The sequence below is a fragment of the Onychostruthus taczanowskii genome, unplaced genomic scaffold, assembly GCF_017590055.1.
Source record: "Onychostruthus taczanowskii isolate IOZ18803 unplaced genomic scaffold, ASM1759005v1 scaffold57, whole genome shotgun sequence".
Lineage (NCBI taxonomy): Eukaryota > Metazoa > Chordata > Aves > Passeriformes > Passeridae > Onychostruthus > Onychostruthus taczanowskii.
In genome coordinates, this window is record NW_024503346.1 from 5,485,124 (window position 1) to 5,507,838 (window position 22,715).

At 49.2% G+C, this 22,715-nt stretch overlaps 1 protein-coding gene across 1 annotated transcript; it reads left to right on the plus strand.

Moving 5' to 3' along the window:
- The first annotated feature begins 1,567 nt into the window (after positions 1–1,567).
- SLC17A9 (solute carrier family 17 member 9) lies at positions 1,568–21,685 on the plus strand. Its single transcript, XM_041417815.1, has 13 exons — positions 1,568–1,699; positions 10,199–10,396; positions 11,313–11,452; positions 12,086–12,185; positions 13,151–13,281; positions 14,082–14,178; positions 15,045–15,141; positions 17,068–17,155; positions 17,479–17,513; positions 18,022–18,137; positions 18,567–18,622; positions 19,116–19,145; positions 19,252–21,685. The coding sequence occupies exons 1-13, from the start codon at positions 1,605–1,607 to the stop codon at positions 19,413–19,415; spliced, it is 1,347 nt and encodes a 448-aa protein (XP_041273749.1). The 5' UTR covers positions 1,568–1,604; the 3' UTR covers positions 19,416–21,685.
- The last annotated feature ends 1,030 nt before the right edge of the window (positions 21,686–22,715 follow it).

The window sequence follows — 22,715 nt, forward strand, 5'->3', positions numbered from 1 at the left end:
TTGCAGTGTCAGTGTTGGAAGTGTTTGCACTCCTCAGCCCTGAGACTGAATACAGGATCCTTCATACCTGGCTGTGAGTTCATAAGTTTTCTGGATCTGTGGTTACTCTACCATGCCCAAGACCTCTTCAGTTCTTTCCTGAGCTTAGTGCATGGATTTCACTTCTGTAGTTACATCAGAGCCCATCTCCCCTCCTGTCTCAAGTTAACTGAACTCCAAACATACAAACAATTAAAAAGACCCAAAATACATTGTCAGTGGTTTATATTTTTGTCTGCAATTTGCCATGACTTGGCTCCCTCTTCTGGAAAAGGGGACAGTAGCAGAGCGAATAAAAATACTTCATGGTTTCATTTCCTGCCCAAATAAAGGGAGGAAAGCCTACAACTAAATGAAAACTTAGGTGGTTACTACACGTGGTTCCCCTCAGTCTCGACTTGCAGCAAAGCTCGTTGTATTTGTGTTCTCTGTGTGACTGTGCCTGACTATGCCACAGGCCTTTTGGGGAAGACCTCTTTTTTTTCTGAGGAAGAAATACCAAGGCAAAGAATAAAGTATGACTTGATTGTTGCTTTTTCAGCAACCTCCTTCTCTTGGAGCTGTCTTTGATGTGTAAGGAACCTTTTTGCTATTTCACTCTCAAAGGTTTAGCTCAATAATCAGCCTCCTAATTTATGTAGCAAACTTCATCAGGGGCCTGCCAAGGGATGGGAGAAGGATATTTGAATTACCTAAATATTAGTCTGCTAAAGGCTTCATTCCACCAAGGTCTGAGAGGTTTCTGGCTGCAGGAATAGCAGACAGGAGGTGTCTGCCGTGCACCTGCGTGTTTTGGGGCAGCCCAGCAGCTCTGGTGCCTTTCCCAGGGGCCATGCACGACCTTGCTCAGGCTGTTCGGGAGCTCCTCCATCCTTTGCTCACCTGAAGTTTTGTCGTTCCTGCTGCCAGGCTGCAATCGGCCACAGCATCACCTGAACGATGTCACAACAAGGCTCCTCCAGCCTGCTCGTTCATGATCTTTAAGTGAGTCACGAGTCCTTTTGTTGTGGACTGAGATAACCATCATTTAAATTATTTATTTCCATAAAGGAGTTTGATTATCTCTTTCAGATACAGCAAGGCAGCGCCTCTATCCAAGAGACATAAATCAAACTGTAACAACACTTATCCCTATTTATTTTACCTCGGAAGCGAATGTTATACTCGCTTCTAATCCTTAAAAAGCAGAAGCAGAGACTTTTCTGCCGGCAAACCCGCGAGAGCAGCGGGAGCGGGGAGCGATCCCCTGCCCAGGTACGGGAGCAGGAGAACAGACCGCGGTCCGATCCCTCTTTCCGTGCCCTCGCTGTGCCCGCTGGGGTGTCAGTAATGACCGGACGAGACGGAACGAGCGGAACCGCGCGGTTCGCCGGCGCCGCCACCTGCCCCTCCGCGGCTCGGGGGCTGCCCGGGGTCGCAGACCGGGACCGGCACCGGGCCGGGCGGGACTTCCCGGCACGGCGGGCGGGGGCGGCGGGAGGCGCTGACACGTGGCCGCGGCCCGGCGGGGGAGGGAGCCGGCGGCGGCCGCGATGTGAGCCGGGGAGGCGGAAGGCGCTGCCCGCATGGCCGCGGGCGGCGGCGGCCGGAATGCGCCCCTGGGCAGCGGCCCCCGCGACGGCATGAGGCGGGATGGCGGCACCGAGCCCTACTGGTCCAGGTAAGGCTGGAGCCTCTCCCGCTCCCGGGAAAGCCGCTCCGCTGCTGGCCGCGCTCTCCGGGACTCCCCGCGTGCCCCCGGCCGGTGCTCTCCCCGCATCCTCGGTCCCCGCAGCTGCTGGGAAAGATGCGGCTCCGGGATGGAGGGGGTCGGGCGGCCCGCAGCGCTCCCGGAGAGGGGATTTCCGAGGAGCTTGGTGCTCCCCGTCGGGCCGGGACCCTCCTGTCCCTGTCTCCGTCGCTGCCCTCCGGGAGGGACACGGTCCCACCGCCCCGGGCGGTCCCGCTGTCTCACTCTTCCCGACTGCAGCAGAGACGGTAGAAGGAAGGGGGAAGATAGGGAATTACTGTGAAAAAAAGAGGGAAAAAAAACCAGCTGCTGAGCTTATTTCTGGCCTGTAATCAGTGAATTATACACAAAACCGCTATGAGGTTCTTATCGAAGTGTTGCAGTGGGGATATTTGTACTGGTCGTAGTCATTAATTCAGATAAAGTCTGGAAAAGGAGCTGGGCAGCAGCTAGACAGCACGAGCTGCTGTTGATGCAAAGTCATTAAAATACTTAAAATGCAGTTAAACCGCCAGTGACCACTTCCAACAGCAGGGACACAGGCAAAGGCAGGGTGATGCAGTGTTCGGAGCGGGCTGGCACACCTGGGGCGGTGCTGCTCCTCTGCCACCCTGGCAAAGTCATCCAGCACCAAGACCTCAGGATCAGCCCCTTCTCCCACCTGAGGTGGGGTGAGATGATAATTCCAAAGTACCAGTGGGGCAGCTGGAATTCATGCTCAGAGGCTTTTCCAACCTGGACTCCCTGTGCTGGAGAAACCTGGCTCGGTTTCAGCTGGCCGATGTCTGGCTGCCACCGTGGCCAGCCCTGGGGCTCCCCTCTTCCCCTCGCCTTGGGGTCACGCCGTGCTGACCTCGCCCTGGCAGGAGAGCAGCGGGACAGCCACAGGACAGGTGGCACCCGTGCCAATGCACAGGGACAGGAGGCCAGGGGGAGGGATTGCCCCTTCCAGCAGCAATAGCCGCTGGATAAACTGGTGTTCCTCATCCATTCTTTCTGCAGGGGCAGCAGGCTGATAGCCGGCTCTGAGCTGCCGTCCCGAGGGGGGCTCCTGCTGCACTCAGAGATTTGGGATATCTCATCAAATCCACGCTCAGCTTAAGAGTAACGGGGTGGGACTTAAAGAGCTCCTTTGGCACAGAGGCGCTTAACATTTGAAGATTCTTTCTCCCTAAAGCGCTTAAGAAAATTCCTTCTCTGTCTCCCCCTTGCTAACTTTTCTCTAAGTCTTGTGAAGTGGGAGTGGTGGGACCTCACACCAGATTTTCAGGGGGCAAAACTTTAGTTTATAGGCTTCTCCTCTAGGAAAAAAAAAAAATCAGAAAACATTTGACCAGAACAAGCTCTCCTGTTTCTCAAATCTCTTCGGAAAAAATGCAAAACATAGATTACACTTTCCAAAACAAAAGGGATGAAAACAGCCTGTTGATCGAGACAGACATTTTAAGTGATTCTGACCATGCTAAATGCTGCTAATGATTGAGAGAATCCTGTTAATGGGAAGGAGCAGCAAGATAAACCTAAGGCACCTCAGATCATTATCTATATTGCTGTAGTTCACAGAAGCTGAGATCATGTCCCCATTGTTTAGTGTAGACACACACGTGGGCACAGCCCTTCTTTGGGGAGGTTTTATGGAGTTTTTGTGACCTAAAGTAAACTGGGCAGGTGGAGGGTGAGTAAAGGGGAGCAAAAAGGGGGAACGAGCCACCAGATCATTCGAGCAGGTTTGTCAAGTTGTATAAAGTACCTCACTGGATGAAGTGAATTTGGTGGACAATTTGTGAACAGTATATGCAAATAAACAACTTTCATCGTTTTCAAGTAGTGAGTTGCTACCATGGGGGCAAGGTGTTATCAAGTGGGGGAAGTGACATGGGTTCTCCTTTCATGCTCCAACAAAAGACATGCCAGGCAGTCTTCCAAAATCTGTCAGTGCAAGGAGAGATAAACAGTTATCTTGGCAGGTTTATTTTTCAGTCTTTGTTCATGCTGCTTCTTCTTTTGTCCTCCCTTTTTTCAACTGGCTTTTCCTTCCTCTTCCACTCTTCTTGCCTTGTGTTTTCTCCTGCCTGCCTTTCCCAAATTTTTCCGCAGGTTTCCAGTGGCTCCATTGTCACACATCTCTTCCAAGAACAGCACTTGGGGATTTCTGTTTGGGGCTTGAAAAAGCCCTCGTGCTTATGCAGCACATCGGGACAGTTAGAGAGCATTTCTAAATGTTGATGCCAACATGCCAAAGCAGGACCCCTCGGGCAGTGGATGTGTTTAAGCATCTCTGGTTTAACTGAGGGAAGACCAAAGCAGTGAAAACATAAATCAGTTGCTGGAGGTTGCACACAAAGCCACCAGCAGATCCAGCACAGGATGTGGGGCTCACATTTCTTTGGATGGTGCCTCCAGGAGAGAAATGCAGCATGAAAAACTCACTGTGCCATGGGAAAGCAAATGACTCCTGAAGCCACTCTGCATCTCCCAGCCTCTGGCTACACCTGAAGACAAGGGGTGATTCTAAAGTTTCTTTAAGCTCCAGAGATAAAAGGAGTCCTATCCCAGCCACAGGCTGATCTCCAGTCACCTGATCTTTGCCCAGAGACAACAGTCAGTTGTTTTTTCTGAGTTCTGTCAACGTGATGTTGCAGCTTTAGTTGGTTATTTGGGATATTTTTGGTGGTTGGGATTTTTGTTTTACAAGTTCCTCACCCTGGGTTTAATAGTGACCTTGCTGAGAACTTTTTTCACGTGGAAAACATAAGCAGGGCACACATTTCATTTCTGGCTGATCCATGTATGCCCTCAGATCAGCGAGCAAAGCACGCCTCTGCTTTATTATTATGTTTTCTCATCACCTCCACCTGGACTCAACAACTACTTCCAGCTCATATGAGCTGCTGAAATTTAATTTCATCTTTACTTTTGCCGAAAGCAAGAAATGAAGAGAGGGAATAAACCCAGAGCTCTTTGCTGAACACCACTTTGTTGCCATCTGCAGCTCTGTGGAGGGAGCTTGAGCACAGGAGGTGGACAGGAAGCCAGCAGCTTTCCCAGGAAAAAAAAGCCCTGTGTCCTCTGTGCTGCTCTTGTTGGCTGCTAGCTGGATTGGGAAAAAAAAAATCCAACAACTCTCCTCTAAACCCCAAAGCTAGTTTTGACAGTGACAAATCATTAGCTTGGAGCTGGTCTACAGCATGACAAAATCTGATTGAGGAGCAGGGGGAAATTACTCCAAGCCTCTCTCTTGACAAGCATGTTAGATTTTGAAGGAGAAATTGTTGAGAAAAACAAAGAATGAGAAGTGAAAGGACTGTCAAACAGGGTTAAAAATAACAACCTGGGTATTATCTCCTGGCACAGGGGTGTCTGCGTGGCTGCTGTGTTGGTGCCAGTCAGTCAGTCCTGCTTGTGGTGATTATTATAAATTAAAGCTATAGGCAGGTAAGCTGGAAAAGAGTGTTTTGGAAGGAGAATGGTCCTGGGAATGGGTGATGAGGAGGGAAGTGTTGACACACCATGGTTGACAGGTGACCAAGCACAGGGGCACCAGTGCTGGGTACATTCCCCTGGGGGGTGGCCTCGTGCCTGGGCTGTGGGTGTCCTGGATTTGGAGCTGGTGGCGTGGCTGGGAGCTCAGGGTGGGCTCATCCCCACCCTGGGATTCTGCCAGGGCCTGGGGAGTGCCCACTGCTGGTGGCTGGGGGCAGTGAGAGGGCTGGGGGCACAGGGGGTGTCTGCACTGACGTGTTCTCCGTGCGTCTCCCAGGAGCTGTTCCTGATCTCTTTTTAGAGAGGGGAGCTGAGGTAGAGATGCCCTTCCTGGGAGGTGGGCGTTGTGCTCTGCTGATGGTCCCTGTGCCCATCCTGTGCAGATCAGGAGCTGCAGTTCCCAGTTCTTCCAGTTATGGAAAACACCCACAGATATTGCAGATGGCTTCTGGCCAAGAGCTGTTGCTGGGACAGGCTGTTGGTAGTTGTGCTGTCTAACACAGCTCTCTTACCACCTGAAAATACCTGGGGGTCCTGATTCTAAACTGGGGGGCTAAACTGGGATGTAATTGACAGCCTGAACTCCAGAGAGTCCATCTCAACAGTGACCTGCAGTGTCTGCCAAAGCCCTGCAGACTGGGGGAAACGAGGGAGGCGAGTCAAGAGAAATAAAAGTTGAATAAATATTTGCTCTGTGGCATCTACTGGAGAAATTCCTCCAGCAGGAAAACACACTGCAAATAAAGATACCCTGTGCTGCTGGCTCTGCTTCCACTGCCAGACAGCTCAGCTTGCTTTTGCCCCTTTGGGGATCTCAGGCATCCTTGAAAAATCCATCCTAACCACTGTGCCCTGAGTGGGGGATCCATTTAGTTGGTGGGAGCTGGGTCTCAGGGAAATCAGGGGATGCTTGGAAGCAATGCTATTTCCACCCAGTATGCAAGGCTGCATTTGGAGGAGGAGAACCAAGGAACATCAGACAGGTCTGCTCAAAAAGCCACACAGGAAGAGTCATTAGGGCTTGGGCTAATTATAGTCTGGGTGGTGGTTGGAAGTTTGTGAAATAGGAAGTGTTTCTAGCTGCATGGCTGCTTTGCTCAGTGAAGAAGGTCTCGGTGATGTGCAGGAGGGGATGCACCTGCAGTGCCTGTCTCTTGTGGGGAGGAGGGGATTGCACATCAGGCTGGGCACTGAGGAGCCACTGCCATCACTCAGCACCAAATCACATCAGTTGGGTGGCTCCAGACAAGATCCAGTGATTCCCTGCCAGTGGTGTGGAGGGCTGGCCCCTCTCACAGCAGTGCCTGTCACACATAGCCAGGGATCCTGGTGGGAGATGCTTGGTCTGGAGGGTGAATCAGGCGTGGTGGCACCAGTGACAGCAGTGGCTGTGATTTCCTGTGCTCTGACTTGGGCTGGTTATCTGCAGCACATTCTGTCTCCCTCCCTCATCAACAAATGAAATCTAATTTGTTAGATTTAATCTGTTACCGTTAGATTTAATCTCTTACCGCTGGTGAAGTTTCACTTCTCAGATTGCTGATGTCACCACAAAAACTTCTGTTTGGTTTGTCAGTATTCCTTAGCTTTAGAAGGAGGGTTTTAATTCCTGTCTTTGTGCTAGTCCAGGTTCCTCCCGTGTAACCTCTGCTGTTGTTGTTTTGCACTGAGCAGAACGTTGAGTCATCTGCAGCCTCTGTGATAACTATAATTAGGAGAAAATGCATTTACAAAGCTCTTTCCTGTGATGCAAGCACGTCATTGTCCTTGCAGGGAAATCATTCCTGCCATGCTTCCAGGTGGGTGTGAGCAGCTCCTGATTACATTTGACACTCATACTCTTTGCATGGATTTTCCTAGCTGGATGTGCTGCCTACAGAGGAAGTGGTAGTCTGAAGCCATCATTATATTCTCCACTTGTTGTGAGCATAATCCCTACTGATGTAATTAAACATAAAGGAAGAGAATATAGAATGGAGTAGTAGTCAAAGAGAACATTGAGAGTGTGTCGTACACCCAGAGATTTATTTAGTACTTTGGAATAAAAATAAAAGTCAAGAGAAAAATATATCCCTGGAGTTTTGTCAGAACATCAGTTGGAGAGGAGGCTTCTTGAGAGAAGTGGAGTAAAGAATCCTTGAGATGCTCAGGTCTTTTTCTCTCCCTCTTACACCTTGCAGAGTTATACAGGGTTTAGGATAAAGGAAAAATTGTTGATCTGGTAATAAAATGCTTCTGTGCTTATCAGGATAACTGCAGGTTATTCTGAACACACCAGAATGACTGGAGAGACAGAGCTCAGCCCCACTCCAGTGAAAGCTCATAAAGGTGTCCCTTTGCTGCAAGGGAAAAGTACAATTTAGGAAACTATCTTGGTGGCTAAATAATAGAAAATACCTCCACACATTACTGGCTGCTGTGCTTTACTCGGTCACCTCGATTGTTGCAAGTTCAGTAGTTCAACTTTATCAGTGCTGTGCTCTTGGAGATAACAGAGATTATGGCCCTGGACTGGCAGCAGCCCATTTGGGCAGGGCAGGCAGGAGTTGTGCCTGGAAGCATCCCATCCCTGAGTGCTCTCTGGGAGCTTTTCCATGGCTGGTTATCCCCACCTGCCCTCTGCCTTTGGTGGGGGGATTTATACCCAAAAACTCCTGTCATGTTGTCCTGCTGGGGTTTCTCTGACCCAGACAAACAGTGTCCTGGAGCCTTTGATTTCCCTGTGCTTTTCTGTGGCAAGCTGGAGTCAGTGGAGCCACTGTTCCTGGAACTGGCTAGGGCTGCTGATTAAAAACCAACCCACCTTTGGTTTTGCAGCAAATGGAGACGTGATTGAAGATAACTTCCTCTCAGGGTAAGCCCAGGAGGGGCTCTGAGAGCATTTCCCAGCTAGTTGAAATGACTGAGGCAGGTCAACCCCTGGTTACTCATTCCTCCAGCAAAGAGACGTGAGCTTTGCCAGTTCCTGTGTTATTTTGTGCACTCGTGCGTGTGCACAGTAACAACAGTTCCAACCCTCTAAACACCAACTGAAACACTTCCAGTTCCTCCTGCCAGAGGTTAGCCCTTAGCTGCTTATCTGCCTTGTCAGAAAACAGCAATAAATCCATCTCCAGCAGGTTCACCTGCCCTCCTGTTCTGCTTTTCATTGTTCCTTCACCTCCCCACTGTGAGGGCCCATTTACACCTTTATAAATGGGTTTGTGCTGTGTGGGATTAACCCACATTTATCATCATTCCAGGACAGAGAAATCAGCTCTGTGTTTGATGTAAAAGGTGACCCTGGTTGTTTCCCACATGGAGGGTGGGTGTGTTCAGCAGGGTGAAAAGCCCAGAGGTTACTGCCCTGGTGCAGTGAATTCCCCTGGAGCAGAGTCTGTTAGCTCAGTGCTTTGTGCTCTGGTCTCTGGGCAGAGAAAGAATCAAACACAAATAGTACCAATAGTGGGTGTTCTTCCTCAGCTTTCAACTCTGTAATTCACTGGCAAAGGGGGGAACCCAAAGTGGCATGGCTGAGGGAAGGCAGAGGGATTTACCTACACCTGGGCCTGACATTTGCAGCAAAATGTGTTTGTTTGCTCCAGAAGCCATCACTGACTTGTTTCTCACTTACTCCTGTAGAAGCCTTTTGCTTGAGGCTGAGAATTCACACACCAGAAAATATTTTCTGTTAACATATTTTCACTCTTATTATCTAAAATTTCTTATCTGTCCAGACTTAATTTTTTTGCTTATCTCTCTGAGCTCTTCAGGCCCATCAGGTTTTGTCTCTCTGAAGAATTCCTGCATATCCCTCCTTTTTAGGAGGTAACACACAGATCACTTCCCCTAAGGAATGTAGACATGCCAAATGACTAATGTTTGCTACCAAGAGGTGTGTCTCATGCAGGTGCTTCCAACCGACCTTTCCTTTGTTTCCCTTATCCTTTAAAGAACAGTTTCTTTTTTAGAGGGAAAAAAAGCAAACCAGGTTCCTTCCTGCCTTTCCCTCCATCCACAGCCAGTGATGTCCAAGCAGCCCGTTCCACCTTGCAGCCTGTGGACAGAGATTTGCTGCTGGAGTCCCACAGTGTTTGGGATGAGGTTGGCATCGTTCCTAAAAGCCAGCAGATGGGATGCACTCTGTGTCAGCACCGCTGTGCCCCGGAGAGTTGTGCTGACCTTCATTTTATCGAGGCAGACTCGGCTTGCTGTGGAAACCCAGGGCACTGGGAGTATTTCTCTGTCTGCCCTGGGGTGCCCTGACCCCCAGGGGAGCACTGACTCTGACCCTCATTCATGGAGAAAGTTTCCTAAACTTCAAGATAGACTAGAATCCACTAAAGTGTGAAGTAGATTGTAGAGAGTAGTGTAGGTGTATTACTTAGGGGAGAATTTAGGTTTTGGGATTTTTAGTATGTTGTGGGTGGAAGCAAGATGGAGGGCGCAGGGTGTCGTCCTGGGTTTCTTCTTCATGCTTCTTCTTCCTCCTTCTTCATGGATTTGGGTGGTATTTTGTAATTGGGTGGAAAAATCCACATTGCGGGCTTTTAGGGATCAGTTATTGGGTTAAAAGGGGAAATAATCTAGGTGTCAGTTCTCAGTTGGATAGTTTAGCTTTAAAAGACCTTTTAACAAGAGATTGTTGGCCATTTTTGTGGTGCTTCTCCAGTGCACTGAGCCTGGTGTGGACAGTGTGCAAAACTTTAGATAATAACAAACAAGTACCTGAAGACCGAAAAAAATCCAGTGGGTCTCTCTTTCCTGACACAAAACCACTCCAGGAGGGTCCCCCCCAATGGGGGACCCCCCTGGGAGGGCCCAGCCTGTGACCCAGAAGTTGAGGAATTGACAATAGGTGCCCTGGCAGCTTGCAAAGCCAAGGCGACCCCTCAATCCTGGCTGTGCACAGAGCCAGGGGGCCCAGCATCCCCCTGCCCTTTCCCACCATCCTCTCCCTCCCTGCAGGCCTGAATCCCGCCTGTGGACGGCGATGCTGCTGCTGGGGACGTGCCTGCTCTACTGTGCCCGTGTCACCGTGCCCATCTGCGCCGTGGCCCTCAGCTCCTACTTCGACTGGGACAAGAAGCAGTTTGGTGTCGTGCTCAGCAGCTTCTTCTGGGGCTACTGCTTGACACAGATTGTTGGAGGACACATCAGCGATCAGTACTGGAAATTATCCTCATGTGTTCTTGGTTTAATGATGCTTAGCTTGGTTTTGACCCCTCAGTTCCTGAGTCCAGCAATGGGGTGGAGGGTTTAGTGTGTCCATGGGGACAAGCTCTGGCTGAGAAGGGATGTGGGTACTTTAGACTGGCCATGTAGAAGCTGTGGATATCATCCCTCAAGATTCTAGGATTCTGTGAATACAGCTTTTTTGATTTGATTGCACAGATGATCTTTATTTTCAGTTCAGCACTTCCAGTCCCTCTGCCCTATATTCTCTTGCAGTCTTTTCTCAAGCAAGTCCCCATACACTGTTTCCATCATGTTTAGAAAAACTGTCTCCATTGTGTGATATGAATTAAAAAGTAAACAATTTCCCCAGCTGGCTGTAAGGATCTGAGTCATTACCTGCTTGAGTCCCTTTCTCCAGCCAATCTATTCTTAGTGAGAGAGCTTTTCCATGAAATCTTTTGTGAGGAGCACATGCCTGGAAGGGATGCATTATCTGTGCAGTGCACTTTGCTATTTAATTAGGGTCCTTAAGAGTTTGCAAGAAAACACCCGGAGAAACCCGAATGGTAAAAGGCAGAGCTGAGGATTGCAAAAGAGCAAATAGAAAACGATCACTGGTTAAGAGAAGCAGAATGGTGGCAGCAGTTGGGCTTCCCCTCCACCAGCATCAGAGAGTTGAGTGGCCCAGTGCTGTGAGATCTCTGGGATCAGTTGGATGGGCAGTGCTGACAGGAGCTGGGAAGGGAAAAGGTCAAATTTACTGCCTAAGGGCCAAGAGAAGAACAGGTTTGACCAAAAGGTTGCTCTTAAAAACAGGTTAAACTGGGAAGGGCACTTGAGTCTGGACTGGAGCACTTTGCCCTTTTGCCCTCCTGTCTTTGATAATGTGTTTTCTGTCTTCCAGAATAGGAGGTGAGAAAGTCCTCCTCCTTTCAGCATCAGCCTGGGGGTTCCTCACAGTCCTCACCCCGATGCTCACCCATGTCACTTCAGCCCATCTGGTTTTTATGACCTCCTCCAGGTTCCTCATGGGGCTGCTGCAAGGTGAGACCCCTGTCCTGAGCATGTCAGTGTGTCTGTCTGTCCAGGGGCTTCCTTGCACAGAGGCTCACGTGCAGCACATTGAGGTGCAAGTCTCTTGGTCTGCAGTGCATGAACCCTTCCCATGGGTGTCTGGGCAATTCTCTGCCTCAAAGCAGCCTTCACATCCAGAACTTCCATGGGAAAAACCAGTGGCATTTCTAGAGAAAGTCACTGACAAGTCATTTTCCTGTAGAAATCTCTCTGCCAGACAAGGGCTGCTGGCTTTGGAAATCATCTCTGGTCATGTTTGTTTTTCCACATTTTAAAACTCCTTCAAAACACTCGGAGAAAATTGGCTCTTGCCAAAACTTCTGGATAATTAGGGGTGATTTTCCTTCCCTCTTGCCAACTGCAGCACTGGGAAGTGCATTGGCACTGATGGATTTACAGTAGCACTGGTGATGCTGAAAGGGGATTACGGAGAAGGCACAAAAACCCTTTGATGGTGATGGATCCACTCAGTTTATTTTATATCCCTCTTTTGAATTCACCAAAGGTTTTGCTGCTGTGTCTCAGTGTTTTGCTCACTCTGGATCTCTTAACTTTGCTTTTGTTTTGCCTAACTGCTCCCTGCCTTGCTCCTGTTTCTCTCAGGGGTGTACTTCCCATCCCTGGCCAGCCTGCTGTCCCAGAGGGTCCGGGAGAGCGAGCGAGCCTTCACCTACAGCACAGTGGGGACTGGATCACAGTTTGGGTGAGTTCAAAGGCTCTGAGCAGCCAGTGACAGTCTCTGGACATCCTGTCTGATGAAATGCCATGAAATAGTTGGAGGCAAAACTCACAGCCCAAAGTACATGCGGATTCACGGGTCCTCAAGGACTCCTGCTGCAGCTGAGGAAGCCTCAGGCAGTTGCTGTCCTGCCTGCCAAGGATTTATGTATTGTTTTCTCTTTCTTTTCAAACCAGACTTTGAAGACTGTTTGCAACATTTAATTACTATGGAAAACAGCCCAATTCAGTAGGAAGAACAAGGGTCAGCCTGACACTGGTCACCTGTCCTCTCTGATAGATGGGAAGAATAGAGCTTCTCCATCTCTGCTGATCTCCATCAGAATTTCCTTTCTAAATGGAAAGGTTGCTTAAAAGCCGAATAGAAATATCAGTGTGTTGAATCACTTAGTTTTCCAGTGTTCTCATTTCTCCTGCTGCTTTACACATTCTCTGGGATACTGCACATCAGCAACCTCCTTTTCTTTCCCCAATGACCATTTTTCAGTGGGGGGCAGGTGAGGGTGAGGTCCCTTTGGGACTTCTCCTGCCACTGAGGATCTGGCCTGAGATGCCACTCAAGGTACAGGACAGGTTGCAGAGCCATGGTGGGACTGGTGGCAGCACCCAGACATGCAGTGACTGAGAAATTCTCCTCTGTGAGGGTGGGCAGGCCCTGGCACAGGTTGCCCAGAGAAGCTGTGGCTGCCCCATCCCTGGGAGTGTCCTAGACCAGTTTGGGTGGGGTTTGGAACAACCTGGGATAGTGGAAGATGTCCCTGCTCATGGCAGGGGTAGAACAAGATGAGCTTTAAGATCCCTTCCAACCCAAGTAATTTTAGGATTCTGTGGTTCAGTGGCAGCAGTGTTGACCCCAGGGAGAGTCTCCCACTGATGTGCTCAGTCTGAGCTCTCAGCCAGGCCAGTAAATCTGAGTGCTTTCCCTTGCAGAACGCTGCTGATTGGTGGTGCAGGATCTCTCCTCTTGGACTGGTACGGCTGGGAAAGTGTTTTCTACTTCTCTGGTTTGCTCACTTTGCTCTGGGTTTATTGCACCTGCAAATACCTCCTGAGTGAGAAAGGTGAGTCCAGCTGCATCCCTGGGGCTGGCAGTGCTCCCAGGGATCTGGGAACTAAGTGATTCCTCTCCATTATTTTCTGCAAATCCTGTATTTCCAAGATTGTGCCTGGTTTCACACAAAGGCCTTTTGCTCAGATGTGTTCTGTAACCTGTGTCTCACCCAAGATCACCAACCCAAAAACCAGGATTTGAGCTCTTGCAATGCTGATTTCCTGTTTCAAGTCCCATGCTGGATTATATCATTGCTGAGAGCCTGATCTGGCTCCTCAGTACTCTTTAAGCATCAGTGAAAACACAAAACAGAGCATGATCTTCAAAGTGGATTAAGCTAAAGCAGGACAAGATACTTACTCCAAACTAAGAGCATCTACACACAGAGCTTTTGAAAACCAGTTAATCCACAATATCTCTTCCCAAATAACTGCCTAGGAGTAATTCCACATATGGACAAACCATTACACCTGGCTACAGCATTATTAGGGTGAGCGTGGTATGTAGGAGCCCAGCTCACTGGGAGCTGGGTGTGTGCCTTGTGCTGCACAGAATCCAAACCCAATCCCTACCAAGGGACTTTTGTTAAATTATAAAAGAGATATAACACGTGGGTGAAGGTGGCTGGATGGGGAGGGGTGTGGAAAAAATTTGGTCAGTGTAGCAAGGTGTTTCCATAAGCATTGAACACTGGTAGAGCCAAAAAACCAAGGGCTAGAAGGAGATTAGAAGTGGTTGTACAGCAGTGCCCCAGGGCTGCCGCCAGCTGCACAGGTAATTACTGACCACAGCTTCCTTTTTTCCCTGCAGAACTCACCATCCCCATGAACTATTTAACCAGAGGCCTCTCGGTACCCAAGCAGACCAAAGTTCCCTGGAAGCAGCTGTTCAGGAAGGCACCGATCTGGTAGGCAGCTGCATGCACTGCCCAGGCTGGGAGCATCCCCTCTTTTCTCCTCTCTGGGCTTATTTCTTCTGCCTCTGTGGTTTTTGTCCACTTACTATGTATATTTGAGAAGCAGAACCAGTTTTCTAATTCCTTCAGTATAAATAAAGAGCTCCAAAGGTAAGCTTGGCAAAGGTGGTTTATGTTCTGTCCACAGGACTGTCAGGCTCGAATGTTACTGGCAAATCTTCCCAGGCTGAGTCCTGTGCTCCTCCAGAGTGATATTTTTCCAGGGGTCTTGTTAGAAAAGCTGATTGTAATGGGCTCCTAACAAGTGCTGCTCAGGGGCACTGGGTGGCATGGGCTGTGTTCTCATTGCTGGCAAACATCTTTTTAATGGCCATTTTGCCTTTGGGATGCTGCAGTGGGTACTGAAGCCCATCCAAGCGTGTTCCCAAGGGCTGTTTTAAGGAGGGGAGGAGTAGGAGGATGATGGGGCTGCAGGGCAGCAAACCCATTCTAGCTTTGAATAACAATGGAGCTGATAACAAATCCCTAGAAAACCCTAAACTACACCTCTCGAAGCAGGAGGGCTCTTGCAGGGCTGGAAGGGACCGGTGGGAAATGCAGTGGCATAATTAGCACTTCAATTAACCTCGCCTGGCCCCGGGGCTGTGCGGTGGGGCAGCAAAGAACCAGCTGCAAGGAGAAAGCTGAAAATCAACTGGAGCTGAAAATCTGTGACAAAAATCTCAGGAAGCCGAAAGGAGTATCTCTCCATGACAAAAATCTCAGGGATTTCTGTTAGGAGCTGACATCTTAGTGCCCTTTCCCAGGCAGCATGACCTGTCACTGCTGATTGTTTCCTCTCAGCTGTGTATTTTCAGGGCTGTCATCATCGCTCAGCTCTCCACGGCCAGCACGTTCTTCACTCTGCTCTCCTGGCTGCCGACTTTCTTTAAGGAAACTTTTCCCGACTCCAAGGTGGGTTGGCTCCAAAGCAGAAGCATTGCAGTTCAAGGAGGCCAAAAGGGGGTGGAGAGGAGGAAGATGATGGCAGAGGGATTTGGTGAGAGCAGCCTGGGAGGTTTCTCTGTTGGATTTGGAGCTGTGGCACCTCTGCTCCTACTTTTGGAAATCTCTCCAGGTTGCAGTTGCTTGTTTAGGGATGCTCAAGGGTGAAGGGAAGAGCAGGTTGTATTGGGTTTTAGACTGCTTTTCTTCTGAAGAAAAGATAATTTTTCAACTACAACAAAGCTCATGACATTATCCTGTTACAAATAACCACCATTCACTCCTAATTTTTTTACAGGGTTTTTAAGTGGACTAACATTGCACAGCTCAGGCCTGCCTGTGAAAATGATAATTACCATTAATAGCAATAATGTGTACTTCAAAAATACTACAAAATCTTCCCTCTCCTCAGCACAAATGATACTCCCATTTTTCAGAAAGCCAGGCAGTACTGATCTGGGATGAGAGCTGGTATTTTCATCTTGTTCTCAGAAACTCTGCCTCCTCCACAATGGCTCTGTTAGCTTTTTACAATTTCCAGAGCTGCTTACAAATGCCTTTTCATATTACATATGTAAAGCTCTTTATGGCACACTTGATATTTATATTAAAATCATGTGTTAAACCAGCAAACATATTGTTGTGACAAGATCTGTGCACCTCGAGTAATGTGCTTGTGCAGCAGTAATTTACCATCTGTTAAGCATTATATCACGGTGCCCTTATGTAAGATGCTCTATAGAGTGCTCCTGCAGCTGATAATCGTTTTGTGCTGTTTAAAACGGGCTGAGGCTGCTTGATTTTAAAGGATGGATGGTAATCCCTAATGTGGGTAACCTGTGTCACCTGCTGGCCAAAATCCCTTGCTGCAGGTGAGCTGGGCACCTGTGACCACCTGAGTGATGAAGGGTTTGGCTCAGGGTGATGGGCTGTGGGATGAGACAGATTTGGGATTGATGTGCTGAGCTGCTGTTTACAGACAGCAGAAGCACCACCCCACAGAGCCCGTGGGCTAACATTTTCAAAAATGACCAAGACCCAAATTTCAAAGGCATGGAAAGATGCAGGTGGACCCTGGTGTGATTTCCAGGAGCATCTTTAACAGGGTTATTCAAAACCAAGATCACTCAGCTCTCCCACACATCCCAAAGCCAGACAGGAAGGGGAGATGCCCCCACAGGGTGATGGGCTCTGAGCAAAGGGGGAGATGCTGGGGGTGATGGGTGCATGCATGGATGAATAGGTTCAACCAGCTGAGATGAGATCCAGCCCAGCCCACACTGATTTCAGCTCCTGTGGGATCTGGGCACCAAAGTGCCCCTGAGCAGCTGTAATCCAGCTGACCACTAATCGTCTGTGATTACAGCTGCAGCTCACTTAATTGAAAATGGGCCCAAGGATGTTGCTACACATAATGTTACCTAATCCTGCCATTAGAAAATCCAGCTCTGCTCCCTCAGCCTCACACAGTAATGCTGCTAATGAGCTGGAAGCTGCTGGAAATTTTGCCAGCAGCTTTGCTGGGGACCCACAGGAAACCCACACTGAGCTTTCCAGGGCTCTGTGGCTGCCCACCACATCATCTTACTGAGCAGTAAACTTTGCCACGTTTAATCCCTCTTTCCCAGAGTTTTCTGCCTCTCCTCTGGATGCAGCATTGCTGGGAGGAAGGAAAGACCACAAATGCCACAGGTTGTGATGCACCTGCTCCCTCACAGAGCTTGGAGTGGGGCACGGTGCAGCTGAGAGCTGGCTCTGCAGTGGGGGTACAGGTGCTGCCACAAGTCCTGAGTGCTTAGTTATTTCTCTTTTCTACAGGTACCACAGACTGTCAAAATATTAGCAAACAAACTTGGCTCTGACAACAAATCTCTCTTGATTTTCACTTCTTTTCAGGGTTGGGTGTTTAATGTAGTGCCCTGGCTGGTTGCAATTCCGACGAGCTTGTTCAGTGGATTTCTGTCTGATCATTTAATTAGTCAAGGTGAGAGCTCTTTATGGCTTTTCCTCAGCTCTTATGTGATGTGGGAAGAGGACCTGGGTGAGAGGAGTGCTTGTTGGTAGGGAAGAGACCCAGCAAATAAACAATGTGAGGTTCTGATACAAAAGCAGAATAAATTCTCCAGTGTCCAAATCCCATTGGTGTGTTTGGGGCTCCCTTTGACCTCATTCATAATATCCACCTGGAGATGAAATCTGGGCATCTGAAATCTACTTATGTTGTAGTTTCCTGGCTGGGCAACAAGGTGAGCTGTGCTTAACTCCAAGTTAAGTTAAGTTAACTCCAAGTGTCCCTTTCTTCTCCAGGGTACAGAACCATCACCATTCGTAAGTTCATGCAGGTAAGAGAGCTGGAGCTGTGGGAGAGGTACCTGAGTTACCTTGCATGGAGCTGGGTTGGGGGTTGTAGATGGAAACAGGAGAGATTTTCTGCCTTTGCTCATTAACTGGTGGTCAGGATGTGTGAAAGGAAGTCCAGAGGAAAACCCTGGCTGAGGAACAGAGCCCGGATTAATGGCAGCATCGAGCACAGTGAGTGCTCTGAAGGTGTTTTCTTTCACAACCTGTCCCTGATGATTCCAAATGACCCCTTAGGTACTGAGGAAGTAACAATACAAGAGTGAGCAGAAATAGAAATGCTGGGTGAGAACACAGTGTATCCTCTGATCTGCAGCATCACATCCCTCTGGACAGACCTCTGACACAGAAGGACATTGAGGGGGGTAGAAGGAGGAGCACAGGGTGCACACAAACTCATGCCATTGGAAAAGGGAACAGTTTGTTCGTGGCAGGAGTTGCTTTCTCCTTGCAGAAAATGTGCTGTGGTGTTTAATTTTCCCTTTTTTCCAGGTCATTGGCTCTGGTGTCTCAAGCATTTTTGCCTTGTGCCTGGGCCAGACCTCCAGTTTCTGCAAAGCAATAGTGTTTGCCTCAGCCTCTGTTGGACTGCAGACCTTTAACCACAGGTGAGGAGAGCCATGGGGACAGTGGCCCTCAGCTCCCCTGCACATGTGGCATTTTGGGGTCTCAGAGGAGGCTGCCTCTGTCCTAACCATGAGAACAGGAACTAGCACTTGCCTGAGCATTGTGTTTGGGCCCTGTGATGCTGGTGGAGTTTGGAAGTAATCCAGCAAACCTCTAGCATGGAAGGGCTTGGACCAGCCAGGAGGAGGGAGATGGAGCAGGAGGGGAATTGCATTGTGGCCCCTCTGAACACTTTGAGTTGGATTATTTTCTTGCTGATACTCACCTGCTTTACTCTCAGCTTCTCCTGCCAGTGCCATTTCTTGTCCAAGAGCTTTCCTTGTGTCTGACAAAGCAAACTGTGAAAACGATGGAAAAGCAGTTGTGTTCCATTCAAACAGCCATTTATCTCCCCCTCTGTCTCTCACCAGTGGCATTTCAGTAAACGTGCAGGACCTGGCCCCCTCGTGTGCTGGCTTGCTCTTTGGTAAGGATTCTGTGGGGTTTCTGTGCTGGAGAGGTGGCATCTCTTGGGGGGACGTGGTCACCAGCATCAGGGTTTGAGCAGGGGCAGCTCTGGGCAGTGTCTGCTCTGTGTGTGCCCTCTCAGCTTCCTTCTGTGACAAACCTGCCAGTGCTGGGGACAGGTGACACCACCAAGGTGCCTTTGTGTGTCTCAGGTGCTCTGCTGCACCCAGGGGTGGCTGGGGCTGTTGTCCAGACAAGCTGTGGCTGCCCTTCCCTGCAGGTGTCCAAGGATGGACAGGGCTTGGAGCAGGGCTAGTGGAAGGTGTCCCTGCCCATGGCAGGAGGATGGGATGAGCTGAGCTTTGGGGTCCATCCCTGCTCAAACCAGTCAGTGATTCCACGATCACAAAGGCATTTTGTCCAGCATGCAGACCGGGGGTTGGTGGCACCTGTGATGAAGCCACTCCTGTCTGTGGGTTTTCACAATTTCTTTTCACACCTTTTCTCTCCAGGGGTTGCAAATACAGGTGGAGCCCTCCTAGGTAAGGTAAATTCCTGCAGCTCCTCCTCTCCTGGGGAGCCCTCTCCCTGCAGAGGGCAGGATCCAGCCCAGAGCCTTTGCATGTTTGTCTTCCCTCTTCTCTGCAGGTGTCATTTGTGTGTACCTGGCAGGATACCTGATTGAGACCACTGGCTCCTGGATTTCTGTTTTCAACCTGGTGGCTGCTGTGAACAGCATTGGGCTCTGCACATTCCTCCTATTTGGGGAGGCCCAGAGGGTGGACACAGACTCTGTGTACGTGGATCTTTAGAGATGAGACCAAGAAGCAGCTGAAGGACAGGAGAGTGTCACATCTATGGATCATTCTTGCACAAGTGCCAAAGAACTTTTTTTTTTTTTTAGGTGTTTTAACAAGAAAAAATATGCTGAAATCAAGTACATAATGGGTCTGGATGAAACCCACGGGAGAAAAGAAATTTAGAGTTCATTTTTTTGCTCAGGGCTGTAGCTGGTGGCTTGCAGAGCCATCCAGCTCAACATCTCCAGTGAGGGATATGGTCTGTGGGACCAGTTTGTCCCAGTTTGTGTCTCGTGGACAAATATCCTTGTGGCCAAAGCAGCTGACCTGGCCTGTCTCCCAAGGCTGCTGTGGTTCCATGCCCTCTTGAGGGGAGCTGCTTCTCCATGTGGGAGTGGAGCTCCCATGCTCTGCTGTCCTGGGACCACCTGGCTCTGGGGCTGCTGTGCCACCAGGTGTCCTTGAGGTGTGACAGGAACGTCCCCACAAGTACCTCTGCCCTTAACCCCCACGTGTGCCTTCGTTCTGCAGCAGGTGCCAGCCAGGTTCCCAGGGCTGGGAGGTGAATTCCAGGCTCCCCTTCCGGGGATGTGTGGCTGGGTGCGTGCCCAGGGCCATGGGGCTGTGTCAGTGCTGCTGTCACAGAGCTGGGAGAGGGCTCCAAGCCAAGCCTGGCTTTGCTCAAGAGCCCAAGGTGTCCCTTCTCTCCCTGGTGGCTTCACCCCAGCCCTGAGCCCAGGTGGCCCAGCTCCAGCATGAGAGCAGAGCTGAGCTGTCCCTGAGGTCAGGCTTAGCTGGGCTGACCTTGCAGTGCAGCAAGAGCTGAGGAATCCCTCTGGAGCTGCTTTGTGAAATGCTGTGAATGTATGGGAGGAGCTGGTCACACTCTCTGCTGTGGATCTACAACTCCCAAATGCTTTCTGCACGATTAGATGTGTCCTCCACGTGCTCTCAAAGCACTGAGGGAGACTTTCCAAAGAGCTTGGCATGGGCAGGTTTTGTTTCTGTGTTAGGCATAAATCAAATTTCTGCACTGGGCATCCACAGGGATGTGGATCCCTGTGGTTCCCTGTGTCAGAGGGAAATACTTGGCTGTAGATGCCTCTGAGCTTGAATGTCTTAAAGTTATTTATAAATATTTCAAAATTTAAGCACCAAATCCTATATTTTATGTACTTGAGGCCTGATTCTGCATGCTTGTTTTGAGTGGTACTGCCACCAAATCCAGCACTATTTCTCAAAGGGGAGGATCTACCAGCCTCCAGTATTGGGTTCTGTAGGATCAATTTTAAAGGTGAATTTCATATTAAAGCAATTCATTGCTTCTCCTCCAATGCCCTGATTGTAGCCTGAAAGGATCTCTTGGGTTTTTCTAGTTCTTACCAGAAAACTCAGGCTAAGGAGCAGATTTCCCAAGGACCTTGCAGTGCAGGAAAGCTAGAGATTCAGGTGAAAAAAAAAAAAAATCCCATTATCCTCTTCCTCACCATTTTATGGGGCCAAATTTCTTCTTGGAAGACCTTTTGGAGCCATGTCAAGTTTCTGAATAGCCTGGTTTGTAGTGAAAATACTGCCAGCCTTTTAATTGCAGGGACGCTGATGGGCATCACTAATCTGAGCTGAGCCACTTACTGGGCAGAGTTAGAGATAAGGATGGGGCTGCCTGATGTCTTCCCAAGGGAATAAAGAATCCATGTGGCCTGATGGGACAGAGAGATAAGAAAGTATTTTATTTTTCTCCTTCTGTGCTCTTTTTTTTTTCTCTGAAAGGCCATTTGCTATCTTAGGTACCACTCTGTAGTGGGGTGCTGCCGGGCCAGGAAAGCTGCTGGGAATTTTAAATCAGTGGGTAAATTGGGAAGAACACCCAGTAACAAACAACAAACACAGCCAGGCTTGCCAAAGAGGCCCGAGGCTGTGCAGCCATCTCTGTCAGCTTGTCCTTTGTCCAGTCTGAGCAGATTGCTTGCATGGCCTTTTCTTTAGTGACAGAACAAAGATCCCCATGTGTTTTGTGGGGTTTTAGAGTATCTTCCCTGGCCATTCAGTGCTGGAGCTCAGGAGCACAAGGAGTCAGTTCTGGTTCTCTTTGCTGGTTGCAGCATTTCTTGTGGAGGAGTTGATGAGTTTAAATCACTCACATTTGAATCGGGCTGCTTGGCCAGCCCTTGGATCTGCCAGCTGGGAAATTTGGAACTGATCTTCAAAGGAAAATGTTTGGCTGTGCCTTCTCTGTGAATCCAGCTACCATTCCAGTGAGCTGTCCAAGTTATCTGTCTCTGTAACTGGCTAATAAGTTAAATATTTGACCTACACTTGAGGTTTATGTTTCATTCTCATCATACCTCTTTGGTGAAGTACTGAAACTGTTTTATCTGTACTGTTTTATTTGCTTAAGCCAAAGCTTGTGGTCTGTAAGTTTTTGCTATGGAAGGACCTAAAAAGAATAAAGGCAATGAATCATTTGCAAACTGTGGTTTTGCTTTGGCTGCAGAGGTGTTCATTGGTGTGATCAGTAAGGGCCAGAGGAGTATATTTGATATGATTAACTCCTGGGGGAGGCTGTGCAGGGAGAGGATCTGGGCTGGCAGATTTTCACAGCATCCTCACATGTACATCAGACTTGAGTTCATCCAGCTATATCTTCTCTGATTTGGGAAAAATGAGTGAAAAGCTGCCTTCAGCAAGGGTTTGGACAGTAAAGCATGAGCAGGCATGATCCAATATCACTTGTTGAGAGTAATGACACAAACGAAGTGGTTCTTGGGTGAGGTGGGGCACACCCCGCAGGCGGATCCCCTTCCACGTGCGATTGTGCTCAAAAACCAAAACGCAACATTTCCACCTCTTTGTACAGCCTCGCTGACAGGTTCGAGCAGATGCCAACAGAGGGAGCTGTGAGATCTGGGATGTGGCAGCTCCTGGCCGGGAGAGTGCAGATCCCAGCCCTGGCACAGCTGGCACGGTAGCGTGGCTGCTGCGGGTGGTTTGGCTGGCACAGCTGGCACAGCCTGGCCCTGCCCAGGAGCAGCCCTGGCTGCTGGCTCCTGTGGCTGGAGTTGCCTTTGGGAGCCCCAGGATTTGCTGTCTCAGTGTTCACTTTCACCCCTCACAGGGCAATTGCACAGTTACTGTCGGGAGGAAAAGTTTTGGACACATTTTAAAAGGAGAAAGAGCCATTAAATGAATTTTAACACCTCATCCGTAGGGTGATGTGATCAAGAGAATATCTCTAAGTACTGTAGACTCCTCTAACTTCCTCATCAAAGTTTCAGAAAAAAAGCCAACATGAAACTTGGTGGCATGAAAATG

What these genes read in the sequence shown, in the direction of transcription:
- SLC17A9 (XM_041417815.1), top strand. Translation starts at nt 1,605, where the DNA reads ATGGCCGCGGGCGGCGGCGGCCGGAATGCGCCCCTGGGCAGCGGCCCC. An exon ending in GGAGGACACATCAGCGATCA is followed by an intron (nt 10,397 to 11,312) that starts GTACTGGAAATT and finishes TCTGTCTTCCAG; the next exon opens with AATAGGAGGTGAGAAAGTCC. An exon ending in CTGCAGACCTTTAACCACAG is followed by an intron (nt 18,138 to 18,566) that starts GTGAGGAGAGCC and finishes GTCTCTCACCAG; the next exon opens with TGGCATTTCAGTAAACGTGC.